The 19152-nt window shown below is 40.2% G+C and overlaps 1 protein-coding gene across 1 annotated transcript in view; it reads right to left on the reverse strand.

The window, feature by feature from the left end:
* The window catches only part of CNTNAP2 (contactin associated protein 2), a 1241930-nt gene that overhangs the window by 1204103 nt on the left and 18675 nt on the right, over positions 1-19152 (reverse strand). The window contains exon 3 of the mRNA XM_061587450.1: positions 11751-11944. Within this exon, the coding sequence (XP_061443434.1) occupies positions 11751-11944 (194 nt within the window). The remainder of the gene's footprint in view (positions 1-11750; positions 11945-19152) is intronic.

Genomic DNA, 19152 nt, shown 5'->3' on the forward strand with positions numbered 1-19152 from the left:
TCTGCCCCAAGGATTTCTGGGGTCCCCCTCAGAATTTACACAGGCCCTGCAAAAGGACTTGGAAAAATGGAGAGAAAAGAACCCCCAAACCCCAATTTTGGTTTATGTGGATGATATTCTGGTCTGCGGAAAGAACCGGGGGGCTTGCCTAGAGGCTACTAAGTCTCTTCTGAAGGAATTGGCTAAAAAGGGATATAAAGTATCTAAGGATAAGGTGCAGTGGTGTCAGGAAGAAGTCACATTTCTGGGATACCAAATCAAGAAAGGCAAAAGGGCCTTGGGCTCTGAACGAAGGGAAGCAATATGTGGTATGCCAAGCCCTAGAACTCCAAAAGAACTGAGAGCTTTTTTGGGACTAGTGGGATTTTGCAGGCAATGGATCCCTGAATTTGGAGTAAAAGCAGCTGTGAATCCCTGACAAAGGAGGGGCTACAGGATTGGAAATGGACTAAGTTAATGGAAAAAGCATTTAGGGAGTTGAAACAAGCCCTTAGCAATCCTCCTGTTCTAGCCCTACCAGATGGACAGAAGCCATACAGGCTGTATGTGAGCGAAAGCAAGGGAGTAGCTTCAGGAGTCCTGACACAGAAATGGGGAGACAAATGGAGACCTATAGGATACTATTCTAAAGTACTGGATCCTGTTGCGAAAGGGTGGCCCACCTGCTTGAGAGCGGTGGCAGCAGCAGCATGCTTGTTGCAAAAGACTGAGAAAATAGTCATGGGGGCACAGCTGGAAATCACAGGTCCACATGATGTAGCCAGAATACTGGGAACAAAGGCGGATAAAGTTCTCAATCCTTCAAGAAAGTCTTCCTATGCGAATTTGCTAACTGGACGTAATAACTTGACTCTGTCAGTTTGCAATACCTTGAACCCAGCTACCTTAATCCCTGAACCAGGGGAGTTGTTACATGATTGCCTGGAAGTTCTAGATCAAGACACCTCGATAAGGCCAGGACTGTGAGACATACCCATAGAAGGGGCAGATAATGTCTTTGTAGATGGGTCAAGCCGAATAGTGGGAGGCAAGCGTTGTACAGGTGCTGCAGTAGTCAAAGGCAAAGAGATCTTATGGAAACAAGCACTTTCTCCTAGATGGTCAGCACAGCAGGCAGAACTGTGCGCTGCAACCAAGGCTTTGGAGTTATATGCAGACAAAGAGATCAATTTGTACACAGATTCTAAATATGTTTTTGGCACAACACATGCTTTTGGGGCATTGTGGAAGGAGAGAGGGTTCTTGAGCAGTAATGGACAACCCATTCAGAATGGCAGTGAAATTAAAGCATTCCTGTCAGCATTATTAAAGCCCAGAAAAGTGGCTGTCATACATGTTCCAGCACATGGAAAGTGCAAAGACCCCATCTTGCGTGCAGGCAACCGCTTGGCAGATCAAGCCTCAAAAGAAGCAGCGTTAGAGACAGGAGAGCCAGAGCCAGAGAGAGAGGGAGCGTTAATTCCATCACTTGGCTTATCCAGCTACCAGGCAATATACTCGCCAGAGGAAATCCAGAGAGCCCAAGAGGCAAATGCTAAACTTCTCCCAGGAGGATGGTGGCAAATACCGGGAGGGCAGATTATTATTCCCCGTCCACTGTTAAGAAATGTAGTGCTTAATATGCACAAAGCCACGCATCTGGGAGGAAATGCCTTGGGAGATTTGATGATTCGTTATATCATTGCACCAGGACTGTATGTAGAGACTCAAAGGGCAGCCAGCCAATGTCCTACTTGTGCAGCCATTAATGCAACAGGGCCAAAGCCCCCAGCACCAATGGGAGGTCGCCCCTGGGCTTTCTATCCCTTCCAGTGTATTCAAATAGACTTTGCTGAACTTCCAAGGACCATGGGGTGGCGCTATTTGTTAATTATTGTGGATCAACTCACCGGATGGATGGAAGCTTTTCCTTGTCGTCATGCAACAGCGCAAACAGTGGCAAATATTTTATTAAAGGAGATAATACCACGCTTCTTGTTACCTGAATGTATTGAATCAGACCAAGGGCCACATTTTGTTTCCAAGGTGGTTCAACAAGTAAGTGACTTTTTAGGAATCCAGTGGAAACTACATACTCCATGGCAGCCTCAATCATCTGGGCAAGTCGAATGAATAGTTAGAACCACAAAACAGACTTTGACAAAGATTTGCAGAGAAACTAAATTGAAGTGGCCAGAGGCACTACCTATTGCATTAACCAGAATTCGTTGTAGTCCCTGGGGAGAGACTAAATTGACACCATATGAGGTTTTGTATGGCAGACCACCACGGCTGGGGCAGGACAAAGTTAGTTCTGTAAATACATTGTTAGGTGAAAATGCTGTTGTAGAATATGTAACTGCCCTGCAGTCTGTATTACATGATCTCCATAGGTACACAAGAGAGTTCCAGAGATTGCCGTTGGAGGGACCGATCCATTCCTATAAGCCTGGAGACTGGGTTTAAGTTCGAAAGTGGCAGCAGGAGCCTCTTAAAGACAAGTGGAGCGAGCCAAAACAGGTCCTGTTGACAACGCATGCAGCGGTCAAGATCCAAGGAACATCCAAGTGGATCCACGTCAGCAGACTGAAGGCGGCATCACCACCTGTGGAACCAGGGAAGGAGGTAGCCAAGGACCTCCCAACAGCTGAGGGACAGGAGAAGGGTCCTGAAGAAAAGTGGCTGTCAGAGATTGTGCCAGGTCTAAGCCTGAAGATGAGATTGAAGAAGACAAAAGAGTAAAATGGATTTTCCTTCCTTAATTCCAGTTGCTTGGGAAATCAATTGGGAAGGAATAATAGCTGGACTTGTGGTAGCGGCGATAGTGTTCATCTTCTTGTATTGTTTTTGTTGTAAAGGATTGCCTTAAACAAAAAGGATGCATAATCAGATGTGGCTGTTATGCATATGGGGGCTTTTTCTATTTACAGGGGCACAGGAGCTAAAACACCCAGAAGAAGAACCAGCAAATTCAGTTTTTCATTTGATGCAAAAAGTGGTGAAGGAATTCAATTTCTCCAATTGCTGGGTGTGTGTGCATGCAGGAGGGAATAGCATAGATCCCCTCCCCTTTAGGCCTCTTCCCCTGACTGCATATGGACATGTGTACAATGAATCTGTCCTACATGTGCAATATGAAAATGTAAATGACACATGGAAAACATATAATTTTACTACCAGAAGAGACTGGTATTGGGTAGTCCCTACGCTGGGAACCTGGTGTTTCCAAAGAACCTCACGTCAAGGTGAGGCAAGCGTTTCTGTTGGGACTTCCAAATGTTCTATTACTCTCAAATGGCATCCAACTCCATACTGGAATAAAGGCCTCAATTGTACTCAGTACAAAGGATTATGGAATGAGACCCATATAAATGGTACAAGGGTTTCTAAGAACCCCAGGGGGGATGACTGTTGGAACCATGACACATATGAGATGACTTGCATATGTGTGTGCAGACAGTTCAAGTCCACTACCATGTATTTTGATAATTCCCAAACCCTTCACTGGGTATGGTCAAATGGTACAGGAGTGGATGGATTCAAAGAATCATGGTTTGAGGTGGGAGCAACATATCGATCTCAAACACGAGGAGGAGTGTCATGTCAAGGAAATAAAGAGGAGCCAGCACTTTGTGTGAAGGATGATAATATGGTAAACAATTGTAAAACTAACTCTTTTAATAACATTGTACAATATTTTAATTTGCAGTTTGTTCTGTAATTACGGGTCTATGACTGTATAATAAACAATGTATATGTATAATATGGTAAGATATGGTAGTCCTTTTTATGGTGGATGGTATGATCCAAAAAGACAAAGAGGATCACCCATTTCACACCTCGATGGCTCTAGGACATGGGATAAGGGACCTTTTCCCCATGGCATTATAGCTAGGTTGGGACATCATTTTGTTTGTGGCTCACGAGCATATAAAGCGCTCCCAGCCAATTGGACTGGGATATGTTATGTGGCTTTATTGCTGCCACCAATTTCAATTCATAATGGGACCAATGTAAGAATTTATGGTCCAGTACACCAAAGAATAGCCAGAGGAGCTGAGGCTGTCATCTCTAAAGCAGCACGTGGGGGTCAACAAAAGTGGGGAAAAGAAATATGGACAGCTCAAAGGATAATAAATTGGGTTGGGAGTCCAATGTTGCTGGCAGAACTGCCCACTATTTGACCAATCGTGTTATTCATCTGCAAGCAGTAGTGGAGATAGTTGCTAACAAAACTGTGGCAGCTTTCAGACTGCTGGCTGAGGACATTAAAGCCCTCAAGCAAAGTATTCTCCAAATTAAACTTGGAATGGATTTTTTATTAGCTTCGCAAGGTGGCTTATGTGGATTTTTGAATGTCTCAGATTGTTGTGTATTTGCAGATGACAATGGGGAATTATTGGAAAAACATCTCAGAAGGATTGAGGAAGTGGCATATGTAGAACCCCAAAAGTGGGATGGTTGGAATTTAAACTGGCTAACAAATTGGCTTCCTAATTTTAGTTGGCTAAGAAGTGGATTTATGATATTGTGTGTAGTCTTGTTGATTTTATTAATTTTGCCTTGCTTCATTCCATGTATTCGTTTGATCATACAACACATGGTTGACAGTGTAGCACACAAACAAATGCTTATGATGTATTATAGCCTTCCAAAAGAGGAAAATGATTACGTTTCAACCCCTAAATTGCTTTTTGAGGGGGGACTGTGATGAATAAGTTATAGTTTGGGAACTCTAATATATGCAGTATTAATTTGACACAGTAAAGAATGAGTTAACCTGATCAACATAGAAACAGCAGAAAACAAAAATTCCTCTGTGGATACTAAAAGTGCCTGTGCAGGCTGAGCACTCTGTTAACTTGTTCATCCCATGAAACCAGATACTATGTAGAGACTGAGCGAAGAATGTGCTGTGCCTGGGGGAGGTAGGGCACAAGGAGCTCTCAAGATTAGAACGCTAATTCAAGGCAAGACAATGAGGCATACTGAAAGAGTTGCTAACAAGAAGGGAGGGGCTGTCTTAAGGAGGGCTTGAGAGTGTATAATTTGTAACTCTGTGTAATCATGCTTTTAGACTAGGATTCTGGCATTAGCCGAATACTTTGTCTCTCTTTTGCAAAAGATATTGGTAATCAATCAATAAAGGTGTTGTTTTATATCTGGTTTCCCATCTGGTGATTATTGGAGTTTCCTCCAGATGTAGAGCGCCTTTTGGCATAACACCATTGATTGTTTTACAACTCTACAGCAAGGAACAGTTTTAGTATGCCAAAAGCAGCTACTGCCTTGAGTATCCATCAATAGAGACTATTCTGATGTGCCAGACATTCCCTCTCTTCTGGCACCATTCTACTGATAAAACACTATTGCCTGACAAGGTTATATTATTTCCCTTCACTAACAGCTTTCCCCCCCCCCACCTGTTATGCTGGACGTTGCAAAGGATTAAACCCTATTAAAGAGCCATTTGATATCAGCAAAATGCTTCTGGTTCTCCTGTCAGCAGACAGGAGAAAATGCTGATGTGGTCCTAGCTGAAGTAATTTTTGTCTTTTTGAAACCAAGAGACTTAGCCTTTGACTCCCCCCCTCCTTTATAGCTCTTGCTCGTTCATTGTTAACTAAATTTCACCAAGGTCTTCAACCCCTGCTGTCCACTTCCCATTTAAAAATGCTGAGGTTGTAATATAATCATGTCATCTAAAACCACTTTTTTGAAAAAAGCTTAAACTGTTTGCTGTGCTCTGGTCCAATATAATTTAAACTCATTTTTTATCTTGCTATGGGAATAAATCTATTGCATGTGTCTGTTTTTAGCATAATATTTTAGCAGCTCTTGGGAAAGTTAAGAATTACTTGCTTGATGCATAATGAATTTTGTACTATTTTAAACATGGTACATCAAACCCGTAGTTATTGAATTCATGGTTTTGCTAACCTTGTGCCTCCTTCTTAGGAATAATACCATCCACCCAGTGCCTCCTAGTATCTCTTCCTCTATCCTTACCCACAAATGTTAAGATGGTATTGTACCTACCCAACATACAGAGACTAGGGCCACTGTAAGATGGGTCCTTGTAGCTCCCCTTCTAATAGTGAACACAGACAGTGAGCGCTGACAGCATTGGAGCCAAACTGTGGCCATTGAGAAACAAGAGGGAGGTGTCAGCGTGCTCAGGGAAACCCTGAGGTTTGCAGGAGTACAAGGGGAAAAAACTATAGGAGCACCCAGCCTTCCAAAGCCAACTCACTGAGGACTGAACATGCTCAGTAGCCATGGACTATTGAAAGCTAGATGGAAAATGAAAAGGGGAGATGTAGTACAGTACGCTGGATGAGGGCATGGCTGGAAGAACCAGGAGCACACCTAGGAGAACAGAATACATTGCAACATTTTGTCGCAGGTTCCACTTTTAACAGTTTAATACTGTTTTGTACACAAGGCCCCATTTCCCTGAGTGGTAGGAAGTTCTTGGGGCAGCCACTAGAAGGGTCTGTTTCTTTGTGAGAAACAACACCAGAGGCTTATGGTCTTTTGTGGCATCTGCTTATCACAAATACACATCTGGAGGATAGCATTGTTCACTCAGACATATGGAGCCAGCCTAAAAAGCAGCATCAATTCCCTGAAAAGCTAATAACATCTGCTTGAAATCTCCAAGGCTCCTTCTTATGACAAACTGCAAAATTTGGACTTCTGCCCATTGCTGGCTACAGACCCATGACCACATCCAAGTACATGGGGCTGTCCTAAGTAATACCCATCAGCTATCCATGCTTTTTGAAGAGACACCTAGCCACCAAAAGCCATAAACAAGCATTTTCAGCTAACTCTAGGAAATAGCTGATCATCATAGAACAATCCTATGCACATTTACTCAGAAGTTAGCTCCATTGTGCTCAGGACAGCTCACTCCAAGATGTATGCATTAAATAGCAGCACACTGAATTTAATTCAGTGACAATTATTTGTGAGTAAGCATGCATAGGAGTTAATTAATTCAGTTTCCTTCTTACCCAGGGAAATTCCATTGTTAACTGAAAGTCCATGGATTCTATATAACATTAATGTGGTTTAACTTAACAAAAGATTCTCAATTCCTAAGGTGCTCAACAGAGTAAGATTTAGGACTGAATGCGGATTTGAACCTGGGCCTCTACAGCTAAAGTCCAACACTCTAACTGCTACACCACACTTGCTTTCTGCTTATCCTTACATTCTGTAGTGTGGCAGTTCAAGCTAGAATAATAATCAAAGGGGTTTTCTAATTGGCCTTGGATGATTACAGTGGTGAGGTGTACTTATGACTGTTTCAAGCATTATATGGCAGCAAGCCTAGGTTTGCAACCAAGTATATACTCAGCAAGGATCTACAGCCAATCTCAGCTGCTGCTAAGTGTATGATACACAAGTTTGCAAATATTTGTTTTTTACATTCACATTTTACATTTAAGACATCTTAACTCTACATGTAAAACAAGAAGAAGTCTCCAGGGACCTGTTCAGTAAACACAGAAACTGGAGTAGAGGCATAGGATGGGACAGAATGACCAGAAGCTAAAAATTTGACTATAAATCCCTTCTTAATGACAACATTCAAAATGGCACCCATAAAACTGTGACCTGATTTTTTGAGAGGCACACATAAAGGGACCACCCACTATAGTCAGCTTTCAGAGGAAAATGCAAGGACATTTATTGAAATAAGACACATTTATCTGAAAACCAATGGAGTAAGGAGGTAATTTGACAATGTTTTGACAAACATTGCACTATTTTTTTCCCCGCCTGGAGCCTGACCTTAACTTAACTTAAATTTAGTGCTCACGAAAGGTGTTGATCCTTAGAAGCTGAAGTTATCTATAACAGATACTTCTGTGGTTTGCTTTTTCGGTATTACTATTAGGAGTTAATCTTCCATCCAAAGAAATTAGCTTATTCATTTAGAAGTGGCACAAATAACATACACACAGAGGCACGTGTGTATGCAGGCACCAGCACATATCAGAAAGAGAAACAAAAATGTGCTACCCTTCCTGTGTAGCAAAACAAACAAATTCTGAAGTCAAATTTCGAATTCAAATGTCAAAACTTGATATTTTTACAAACTCTGAATATTTCTAGTATAGGAAGACATTTTATAAATGCCAGAGCCATCAACATATCCATGCAAAGAATAGAATGTACTATAGATGGTGTAAATAATTCACTGAAATCTATGTGAATGTGAAAAGTTAGTGAGGACTAAGGATCCCATTGATTTCAATGGGAAGTAAGTACAACTTGATCTGGATCCAAGCCATAGACTTTGCACTGGCATAAATGGTTTGAAGGCTGGTCTATAGTTATACAAGAAAGCAAATGCATGTGATTGACAGACTTGAAAGACTTGGGAAAAACATATTCAGCAGTAGGCACAATATGCCAACTGTTTAATATAAAGAAACTGCCATAAAATTTCAGGCTATTCAGATGTATAACTGTAGATTATCATAATGATGTGAATTACACAGCTAATAGAGGTTTAATTGGGAAGGCTTGGTTCAAACTTTAATTGCAACTAAACTTTGCACTCTTTCTTTTTTTAATCATCTGAGAGCAGACACAAAGTATGTTTAGGGTTTTTATTTTTAGTTTGTTCACTGTTTTATCCCTTAATGAGAAGCTTACAGTAGCCTCCAAGTGGCACACAACAGGGGTTAGAAACTCTGGATATCATTGTTTAATTTCCTAAATTAACATTAAGGAAAAAAGATTACTGGAGACACCAAGTTAATCAGCTATCAAATCTCAAACTATTAAGTTCTTCAATTCTTGGGAGTTCCTTAAAAGATAAAAAAATACTCTTTTTTGATGGTATATTATTCTTCAGCTGGCTTCCTCATTACATCAATATCTCCTGACATTAAAAGATGAAGCATGGCAGATGAGTGAATTCCGATCATACATTGACCTTCTGCTATAATGAAAGTCATGTGTAAATCAAATCACTATACTATCAGTATACACTATAATCTGGGGAACGTCTTAGCATTTAAGATACTCATTCTTGGGGAGCTAAAGAGTTGAAGATGTGCTGTAGAAGCATACAAACTATTTTTGTAAAGTTTATTAGCACTTATTTCCACATATCTAAAACATAGTATAGTGTTAGTATATGGAGGACAAATAAAGCTAAGAATAATGACTGCAGAGAAAGGGAAAGTCTGCAGCTGCAATTTATTGTATACTAGATGCCCAATCTCACTAATGTTTGTAAAAATGACAACCTCAGGCACTCAGAGATCTGTTGTAGACAATTAACAGCATACATACTACATTTATACCAATCTGCTAGAATTTCAGAATATTGATAATGGCATTTGTGCATGTGCCTTCACACTTTTTTCACTGAATATTTAAGTATGAGTATTTACTCACTGAATATTTAGCATGGAATAATAATTAGGAAGAGGAAGAAAACTTGGCTTCCCTGAAAGACATTTTTTCTTCATAAATGTATTATTTTATACCATTACAGAGTGGGGAAAAACTGAAGAGAAAATAATTTACCACACAGGCATCACAAAATAAGGATGGCCCCTTTTAAACAAGGACAGTTCCATTAGTCATGTTTACATTCCTCCTTTGCACTGGGCATTCCTGCACTATAGGTGGACTTCCCAAGATGTTCAAACAAAGTTTACTGATGTGTAATTCTCTAAACCATTGAAAAACTGGGATTTCAGCATACATGAAGCTACCAAAAAACCCCCCACAATACTGTACAGGAGAGAGGCCTAACTAACATTATTAACAATCAAAGAAAAAGGAACATATTCCAAAGCACAAGGGGGTAAAGACAGAAAGCCTGCTTTACAGAAACAAAGATTTCTCTAAATTCACCTTGAAAGCACTTTTCCCCATCTCCATCTCATTGTGTGATGTTTGATTTCTTTCTTACCTAGCAGGTAATTATAGAATTTCTTTCCCTAATGCATACAGAAGAGAGGCATTTCAACATTTTATGTAGATCAGCCTTTCCCAACCAGTGTGCCTCCAGATGTTGTTGGAGCACAACTCCCATCTTTCCTGACCGTTGGCAATGCTGGCTGAGGCTGATGGGAGTTGTGGTCCAACAGCACCTGGAGGCACACTGGTTGGGAAAGGCTGATGTAGATTGTCAGAGTTTGTTCTCCTTGATATCTTTGTTAAAATTACTTCCTCAGAATATTCTTGCTCTCTCCCATTGAATGCTCCCAAACTGCTGCTCTTTCATTGTTATTCTTTCCTTCATTTCCCAGATTTTGTCCCTTGGCTGTTTCATTTGATATTAAACTGCTTCTGCACAAATACTGATGAACGCTGCACTTTGATTTTCTTGTTCCTCTACTTTTTCATTTAAGTTGAGATACATACACTATTACCAAAGAATCACTGTGTTTAGGTTTGTGAAGAGGGCGCAGAGAGCCCTGTGAGATACTGTATGAGGCTAAGTATATACTCTGTACTTTAAAAATGGTAATTCCAAAATGCTGTACCAAGGAAAGCTGAATATTACCGTTTCTATAAATTATGTGGAGTAAGCATATTTGTATATATCACCTCTATTTGCTTAATTTATTCTGCTGTTGCTTGTCACGAGGAGAGCGAACATGAGACGTTGTGCAAGGCACAGCTGTCCACTGGAAAATCATACTGAGCCCCAAAACTGGCTTCAGTGATTTCACCAAACATTAGTCACATACTTTCAAGCTTATCTTCATAATCATATAAGGTGAAGAAGCTTTCTTTTCCTTTATTAAAAATGAGAGGAGATTCTTAACCTGCTAGATTTTTCTCCTAGTACCAAGTACTGAACATAAGAAAAACCCTGCTCAATCAGATCCTAATCCCAATGCCTGTGGGAAGACCAGACGTAGGGCATGAAAAGAGTTCTCTCTCTCTCTCTCTCTTGTTCCCCAGCAACTGGTACTCAGTGGTATAGTGAATCTGAAACAGGAGGTTATGTATAGCTATTTTAACTAGTAGCCACTGACAACTTTTTCCTCCATGAATTTGTCTAATCACTATTTAAGCTATCTAAGTTGGTGGCCATCACAGCATCTTGTGGTAGCACATTTCTATTGCCTGTCCTGAATCCTCTGGGAATCACTTTTGTTGGATAACCCTGAATTCTAAATAACGGGAGAAGAATAAAAGCTCCCTTATATATACTTTCTTTACACCATACATAATTCTGTAAAGGAGTATAATATCTCCTCACAGTTGTCTTTTTTCGAAATAAAACCCCAAATCACTGCAGCCTCTCTTTGTAGAGAAAGTGCTCCATCCCCTTGTTAATTTCCTGCCAATCAGTTTCATTGGATGAACGAAAAGTTCTAGTATAATGAAAAAGGAAGAAAAACACACTCTCTCCACTTTTTCTACGCCATGCATCATTTTACAAACCTCTATCATGCTTCCCATTTGTCACACTTTCAAAACTGCTTTTTCCTACATCTGCATGAATTCCATACTCATCTCTACCCATCCCTGAAACTGTGACACCATAGGAGACAAAATACTATCAGACAAATATCCCATCACAGCATATTTAGAAAACAAACATATTCCATCCATAAAGCAGGAATACAATCTGCCATGTTGTTGTATGGCTCTCTAGGAATGAAACTTAGCTGCTTTCAGAGCCAACCCCGAACACAGCCCAATAGATGTCTGGTGAAATATGGTATATTTTAAGAGTATACATGAAGAACACTGTGGTGCCATTTGGCACAGTCACTTACCCAAACATTTCCATCTTGGTGATATGGCTTCCAGTTTCTTCCAGTATCACTATAAAGCATCCGGTACTGAGTCACCCAGTCAGAACTGCTGTATCTGCCTTGAGTGGCAATAGAGCTGATCTGTTTCCTATTGCCAAAATCCACTTGCAGCCACTGGTAATGGTCACTGTCTGATGGACACCAGCCTCCAGCCCCTGAGAAGTTAAAAGGAAAGGTAGATGTTTTACCCTGCTGATCACCTGACACAGCTTTCTTGGAAATCAATCTTGTTAAAAGATTTTCCTCCTAATTATACACCTACTAGGGCTGGAAAAGAGGTGTGTGAGAATCAATTTGCCCCATTTGGGCAGGGAAGGTTTTTTAAAAAACATTTTCTTTCTTTCTTTCTTTCTTTCTTTCTTTCTTTCTTTCTTTCTTTCTTTCTTTCTTTCTTTCTTTCTTTCTTTCTTTCTTTCTTTCTTTCTTTCTTTCTTTCTACATTCAAGTCTTCCATGGCAAGGAGGGGAGTTCTGGCTGTCACTGCCACCTCTCTTTCCCAGAATAACTTTGGAAAAGATGGTAATATGTCCACAATAGTGTTGTTTCCAGAGATACTCTGGGAAAGTATGGTGCCAGGCAGATCTTCACTCCTGCTGCTGTGCCACTGAAGTTGCTGCCACAGACAGCAGCTTTTAAAATTATAGAGCAGCTTAGCACTCTATAGTAAGCTCCCTTTCCCTCCAAACACCATTTCAGGGGTTGCATTGTGGGCACTGAAATGGCACCAAAATGGCCATGCCCAATTTGCCATCTTGGGGATTATTTTCACTGCACACTGACTCCACATGATCACATGCACAACATGTCATGATTATGACAGAAGATGTACTGTTAAACACCCCTCATGTGAAGCCTAATTCTCACTAGCTTCTCTACATGGTCACTTATATGTGTGGAAAAACCAGCAGCGTAAACAGGCTCTTTGAGATGAGAATATGGCATAGGGGTGTATAAAAGTACCCTGAGAAATTTTGTCATGATTAACTTTGTCCACTATAAGGAAATTTTCTTCACTGAATGGTGGTGGTGCGAGGCAGGAGGCAGAACCACAACACAGCTTGAGCTTCTTTAAGAAAGTTTGCTGGTTTTATCAAATCCCTTTTTGCTTCCCCTGAAACATGTCAGAAGTTTATTTTACCCAAGTAGAAACCTCAAAATTATTCACTTTGGGCAAAGCTCAATAGCAACTTATTAAGGTGAGATATATATCAATATGGTATTGTAGTAACCACCGAAGTGTAATTATTTCAAAACTTGACCAGATGCCATGCCAAAGCAGGACATGAAGGCTATCCCACTTGTTATTCCCAGCAACTGGTATTCACTGCAAAATGAGTTTCCATAAAAGTAGACCACCCCATCACACATCATAAGAAAGCCAAGAAAGGGAAATACACCCTCAAATCCTAAAACACTGAGAACAGTGAGAATACTGTTAGAGCAGCCCCTCCTCACCTTCCCTGGGCTGCATAAGCACTGCCTGCCCTGAAAGAAAGCAGAAGTGAAAAAGCCCAGATGAGGGAACTCATTAGTCTCAGAGCCAGTCTGATTCCAGCTTGTTTCAAAACACCATAGAGCTGGTTTTCATATCATTATGGTTTATCATAACAGGAACAAACCAAGTGAGGCTCACACATTCTCTCCCTCCCTTCTCAGCTGGCACAATGATGAAATCAGTAATGTTCTCTCCCCCTTTCTGATTAACTGTAATTTAGCATTACATCCAAACACTAAACTGTGGGTAATCTTAACTTTATATATATATATATATATATATAAAAGACTATTAATTGAAGCTGGCTTCTTTCATACAAACCATAAATGAAAAGAGCTTGGAAAAGTTACTTTTTGGAACTACAACTCCCATCAGCCCTAGCCAGCATGGTCACTGGATTGGAATGATGGGAGTTGTAGTTCAAAAAAAGTAACTTTTCCAAGCTCTTAATTCAACACAATGTATTGTGTTAAGACAAAACAACACTGGAGTTAATTAAAAAAAGAGCAAAACCTTTCAACATCCTTGTCACCATGCCAGAGGAGAAGAGGGGATGAGAGTAGGGTTGCCAGGTTCTTGGCCTGAGACTGATCCTGCATCTTTAGGAGAAGAGAAAGTCAGCCAAGTGCAGGTGTTCTTGCAACACTGAAATGGGAAAAACCACAAGGTGGAATTCTCCGTTCCCCCCGCACAACTTTTAAAGATACAGAAGACCTCTTGGTTGCCAGGCCCGGCCTCCAAGAGGTCTTCTGTATCTTTAAAAGTTGTGCAGGGGGGAGGAAGAATTCCACCTTCAAACTACAGTTCCCGTGATTCTATGGCAGGATTCATGTGCTTCATATGTGTGTCGAATGTGATTTAAATGCTCCAAGTAACTATGGTTGATGCTCAATGTATCATGCTTGATGACATCACTATGACCCACCCCTGAAATCTCAGGATTTGGGATTCTTCTGCCCTGTCAACCCTAACACATAGCATTTGTATCCAAAATGGTAATTGTAATACAATTTTAAAAGACATAATGTAAAATTCTAAACATATTTATTTATTAGATTTATATTTATTTATTTATTATTTATTTATTATACTTGTATACCGCCCCATAGCCGAAGCTTTCTGGGCGGTTTACAGTAACTAAAAACAAATACAATTTAAAATATATCTTTTAAAACATGATGCTGGCTGGGGCTGATGGGAGTTGTAGTTCAAAAAAGTAACTTTTCCAAGCTCTGGATATACACTATGATATTTCATTCTGATGGTGGCTTGGGATACAAACAAAAGCTAGTGTACTACTTGATCCTGGGGACGGCTTTTCTTTTTATCCAGAACCCCCCATCAAAAATGGCAATAATTGGCTTGCACCAAGAAGAGTACTGTTGGAAACCCTTATCCTGACCAGTAAGTTGTAGCCTCCCATTTGTTTCAGGAGGATTGGAGTCCCTTTTATTCTCAAACCTCTCAATTTTGAGGGAAAAGCAGTCATCATATTTCTATGTAGTCTCATAGTTTAGTATAATATAGTACAACACAACACCTTATACTACAATGGAGTGCTGGTATATAGTAGGCAAAGTGATGGACTTGGAAGAAGAAAATCTGGATTCCAATTAACATTCAGCAATGAACCTCATTGCATTGTCTTTCCAGTGACAAGTGGCCATCTCTCAACTTAATCTACCCAGAAAGACCTGTTAGGAGGATAAATCGGGGCAATACTATATAAGCTACACTTTACTAAGAGGAAGAAGGAGATACACATATGAACAATGTACAGAACACAGCACAGTCTAGTAACTGGGGAATTCAGCAAGGCTGAGCTCTGTTCAAAATCATTAATTTAAAAAGTCATAAACCATTATTGATAAGCCATTTCACTTAGGGTTATCAGATCTCCATTTTTCAGCTGGAGACTCAGGTTTTTGGGAGTCTCCGGGTGACTCACCTTAATCTATGGACTTTCAGCTTTCATTTTTTAAAATATTAAGTTTCTAGGTGGTCTGGTTCCAGAGATATACACTAAAACATCAGCTGCCCCCCCCAATTTCTTAGTTGTTCTACGTTCTTCTCTAATACCTGCCCTTTCAGGTTTTAGCCAATAAGAAGTCAGGGTTGTGATTAACAAGAAATTATAAAGCCAAAAAACAATAGAGTCAAATTGAATTGTCTGCCTTCAAGTCGATTCCGACTTATGGCAACCCTATAAACAAGGTTTTCTTGGTAAGTGGTATTCAGAGGGGGTTTACCATTGCCTCTCTCTGAAGCAGAAGATGCTGAAGCAGAGCCAGCATGGCTTCTGCAAGGGAAAGTCCTGTCTCAGTAACCTATTAGAATTCTTTGAGAGTGTCAACAAGCATATAGATAGAGGTGATCCAGTGGACATAGTGTACTTAGACTTTCAAAAAGCGTTTGACAAGGTACCTCACCAAAGGCTTCTGAGGAAGCTTAGCAGTCATGGAATAAGAGGAGAGGTCCTCTTGTGGATAAGAAATTGGTTAAGAAGCAGAAAGCAGAGAGTAGGAATAAACGGACAGTTCTCCCAATGGAGGGCTGTAGAAAGTGGAGTCCCTCAAGGATCGGTATTGGGACCTGTACTTTTCAACTTGTTCATTAATGACCTAGAATTAGGAGTGAGCAGTGAAGTGGCCAAGTTTGCTGACGACACTAAATTGTTCAGGGTTGTTAAAACAAAAAGGGATTGCGAAGAGCTCCAAAAACTGAGTGAATGGGAGGAAAAATGGCAAATGCAATTCAATGTAAACAAGTGTAAAATTATGCATATTGGAGCAAAAAATCTGAATTTCACATATACGCTCATGGGGTCTGAACTGGCGGTGACTGACCAGGAGAGAGACCTCGGGGTTGTAGTGGACAGCACGATGAAAATGTCGACCCAGTGTGCGGCAGCTGTGAAAAAGGCAAATTCCATGCTAGCGATAATTAGGAAAGGTATTGAAAATAAAACAGCCGATATCATAATGCTGTTGTATAAATCTATGGTGCGGCCGCATTTGGAATACTGTGTACAGTTCTGGTCGCCTCATCTCAAAAAAGATATTATAGAGTTGGAAAAGGTTCAGAAGAGGGCAACCAGAATGATCAAGGGGATGGAGCGACTCCCTTACGAGGAAAGGTTGCAGCATTTGCGGCTTTTTAGTTTAGAGAAAAGGCGGGTCAGAGGAGACATGATAGAAGTGTATAAAATTATGCATGGCATTGAGAAAGTGGATAGAGAAAAGTTCTTCTCCCTCTCTCATAATACTAGAACTCGTGGACATTCAAAGAAGCTGAATGTTGGAAGATTCAGGACAGACAAAAGGAAGTACTTCTTTACTCAGCGCATAGTTAAACTATGGAATTTGCTCCCACAAGATGCAGTAATGGCCACCAGCTTGGACGGCTTTAAAAGAAGATTAGACAAATTCATGGAGGACAGGGCTATCAATGGCTACTAGCCATGATGGCTGTGCTCTGCCACCCTAGTCAGAGGCATCATGCTTCTGAAAACCAGTTGCCGGAAGCCTCAGGAGGGGAGAGTGTTCTTGCACTCGGGTCCTGCTTGCGGGCTTCCCCCAGGCACCTGGTTGGCCACTGTGAGAACAGGATGCTGGACTAGATGGGCCACTGGCCTGATCCAGCAGGCTCTTCTTATGTTCTTATGTTCTTATGTTCTTATGTTCTTAAGTTGAGAGGCAGTGACTGGCCCAAGGCTCAGAAAACATGCTTTTTCCTGTTTTTCTGAACATCTCACAGATTGAATAAGAAAGCTTTCAGTCTTTTTCTCTCTTGTGTGTAGGAGTCAGACAGGTTTAAATTTTGAAGAGGGCAGTGTTTTCCAAACTTCCCAATATGAAGCTTTAATCCAGTACTTGCTTTTCCAGTGTAAACATACCCAGAGTAAACCCCATTGAATTCAATAGGACTTGCTTTTGAGTAGACATGGTTAAGACTGTGCTGTAAATTGATGGGACTTTTGAGTGAACATAGGAGAGAATTGTGTTTGTGTTGTATATCTTTCTCACCCCCTCCAATTCATTTATTTATTTATCTATTTCTTTATTTATTATTTAATTTGTATCCCTCCCTTCCTCCCAGCAGGAGTCCAGGGCAGCAAATAAAGTGCTAAAAACACTTTAAAACATCATAAAAACAGATCTTAAAATACATTAAAACAAAAAAAAGCGTTAAAAACATTTTTAAAAAAACAACTTTAAAAAAGGATTAAGAACATTATTAAAAAAACATATTAAGCAATTCTAACACAGACGCAGACTGGGATAGATCTCAACCTAAAAGGCTTGTTATAAGAGGAAAGTCCAATCCTATTTTTAAAGCAATTAGGCAGGGCTTACTTAGATATCACTGTTTTTATTAGGGAGGAAACTAATACTGATTTTATATTTTTTAATGTTCTGCAATGATCAACTGGTTTTGACAATAAACTATTATATGGGGTATGTGCATTTTTACATCTCCAATGTGTGTATATATATGGGAATCTTTCCAACAACCTGTGAGGTAGGGTTGCAGTCTGGAAACCAAGGCAGCTCACAATAAGAAATAAATACCTTTAAAATCCAATACCCATAAAAAACAAGTATAAACAGTTGCAAAACAGCTTAAAGTGGCATGATTCTGAATTTTGGGTTGCATGAATGAAGTTGCCTATCACTTGATGTTACGACAGGACTTTGAACTTCCTCATGAGCATAACTCACTAGAAATCCAAGTCTCCAAAAGAGAGCAGCAGGATCTTTTGCTGGAGTTACCCGCACGTCGCCCCCCAGAGCATGTATAATTTTACCCTTAACCCAATAACATTTACACTGAAAGTAAAATAAAGAGTGGTTTTATTAAGAGAAGGAACAAGGAAAAAAATATTGCAGTATACAATTGCAGTTAACAATGAGCAGCTTTCTAACTATTATTCATTCATTCTTTCAGCAACACTGGATAGACTAAAGCAAAGAGACTAACCCTATGAACACTTTCACATTAAGCTCACCCACACAGAAAGAAAAAAAAGGAAAGAAAAAGGCCCAGATAGTTGCATATGCCTTTCCTGGAGAGTTGCTGCAAGCCTAAGACTGAGAGAGACCTTTTGTATCTAGCCCAATGAGCAAAAGCTCCGCCCTTGGTAACCAGCGCCAGATTTGAAAGTTCTCACCCAAATCCATAGCTCTGAAATTGTCCCAAAGATGCTAGCGTGCGTTGATAAGAAAAGCAGTTGTTGCAGCCCCCCAGAAGAGGACCTGCCTTACCCCTCTCAACCCCTCATGTTTTATAGCATTTTCTAACTAAATTGACCCCAAAGTAAACCCAATGTAAATGTCTCCAGGAGGATATGGACCCACTCATTTCCTGATAAGTTCCCAGATAATAGGATGATTCCCCAAGGTTAAGATTATCATAATCTTTGTGTAAAACAGTTTCTTTGTTTGACAGGAGTTTATCCTGTCTTCTCCAAAGGCTTAGAAATGCACAACACCTCCTAGTTTGAAAGGAGCTATTCTTACTGGGTGACAAATCCAAATTTCCATGGGAGTCAGGAAGTCTATACCTTCAGGCATTGCAAGATATGTACTCAGAGGTCACAGAGGGGCTGTTTCCCAGGAATCTTTGCTGTTGTAGGCCTTTTCAAACTCTGGTTCACTGAGATGAATCAAAGATTAAAAATTCCAAATATTTGATTCCTCATAACATTGAGGTTGCAGTTCTGTCCCTGTTTGAGTAAATCCCACTGAATACATTGGGACTTGCTTCTGAATAAATAAACGTAGGATTGCACTACAAATATTTTTACAGGTTGTGTAAATAATAAATATATTTGATAGTCATGCTTATACAAATATTTCTTCAGTTTTC

The sequence above is a fragment of the Rhineura floridana genome, chromosome 10, assembly GCF_030035675.1.
Source record: "Rhineura floridana isolate rRhiFlo1 chromosome 10, rRhiFlo1.hap2, whole genome shotgun sequence".
NCBI classification, from domain to species: Eukaryota; Metazoa; Chordata; class Lepidosauria; order Squamata; family Rhineuridae; genus Rhineura; species Rhineura floridana.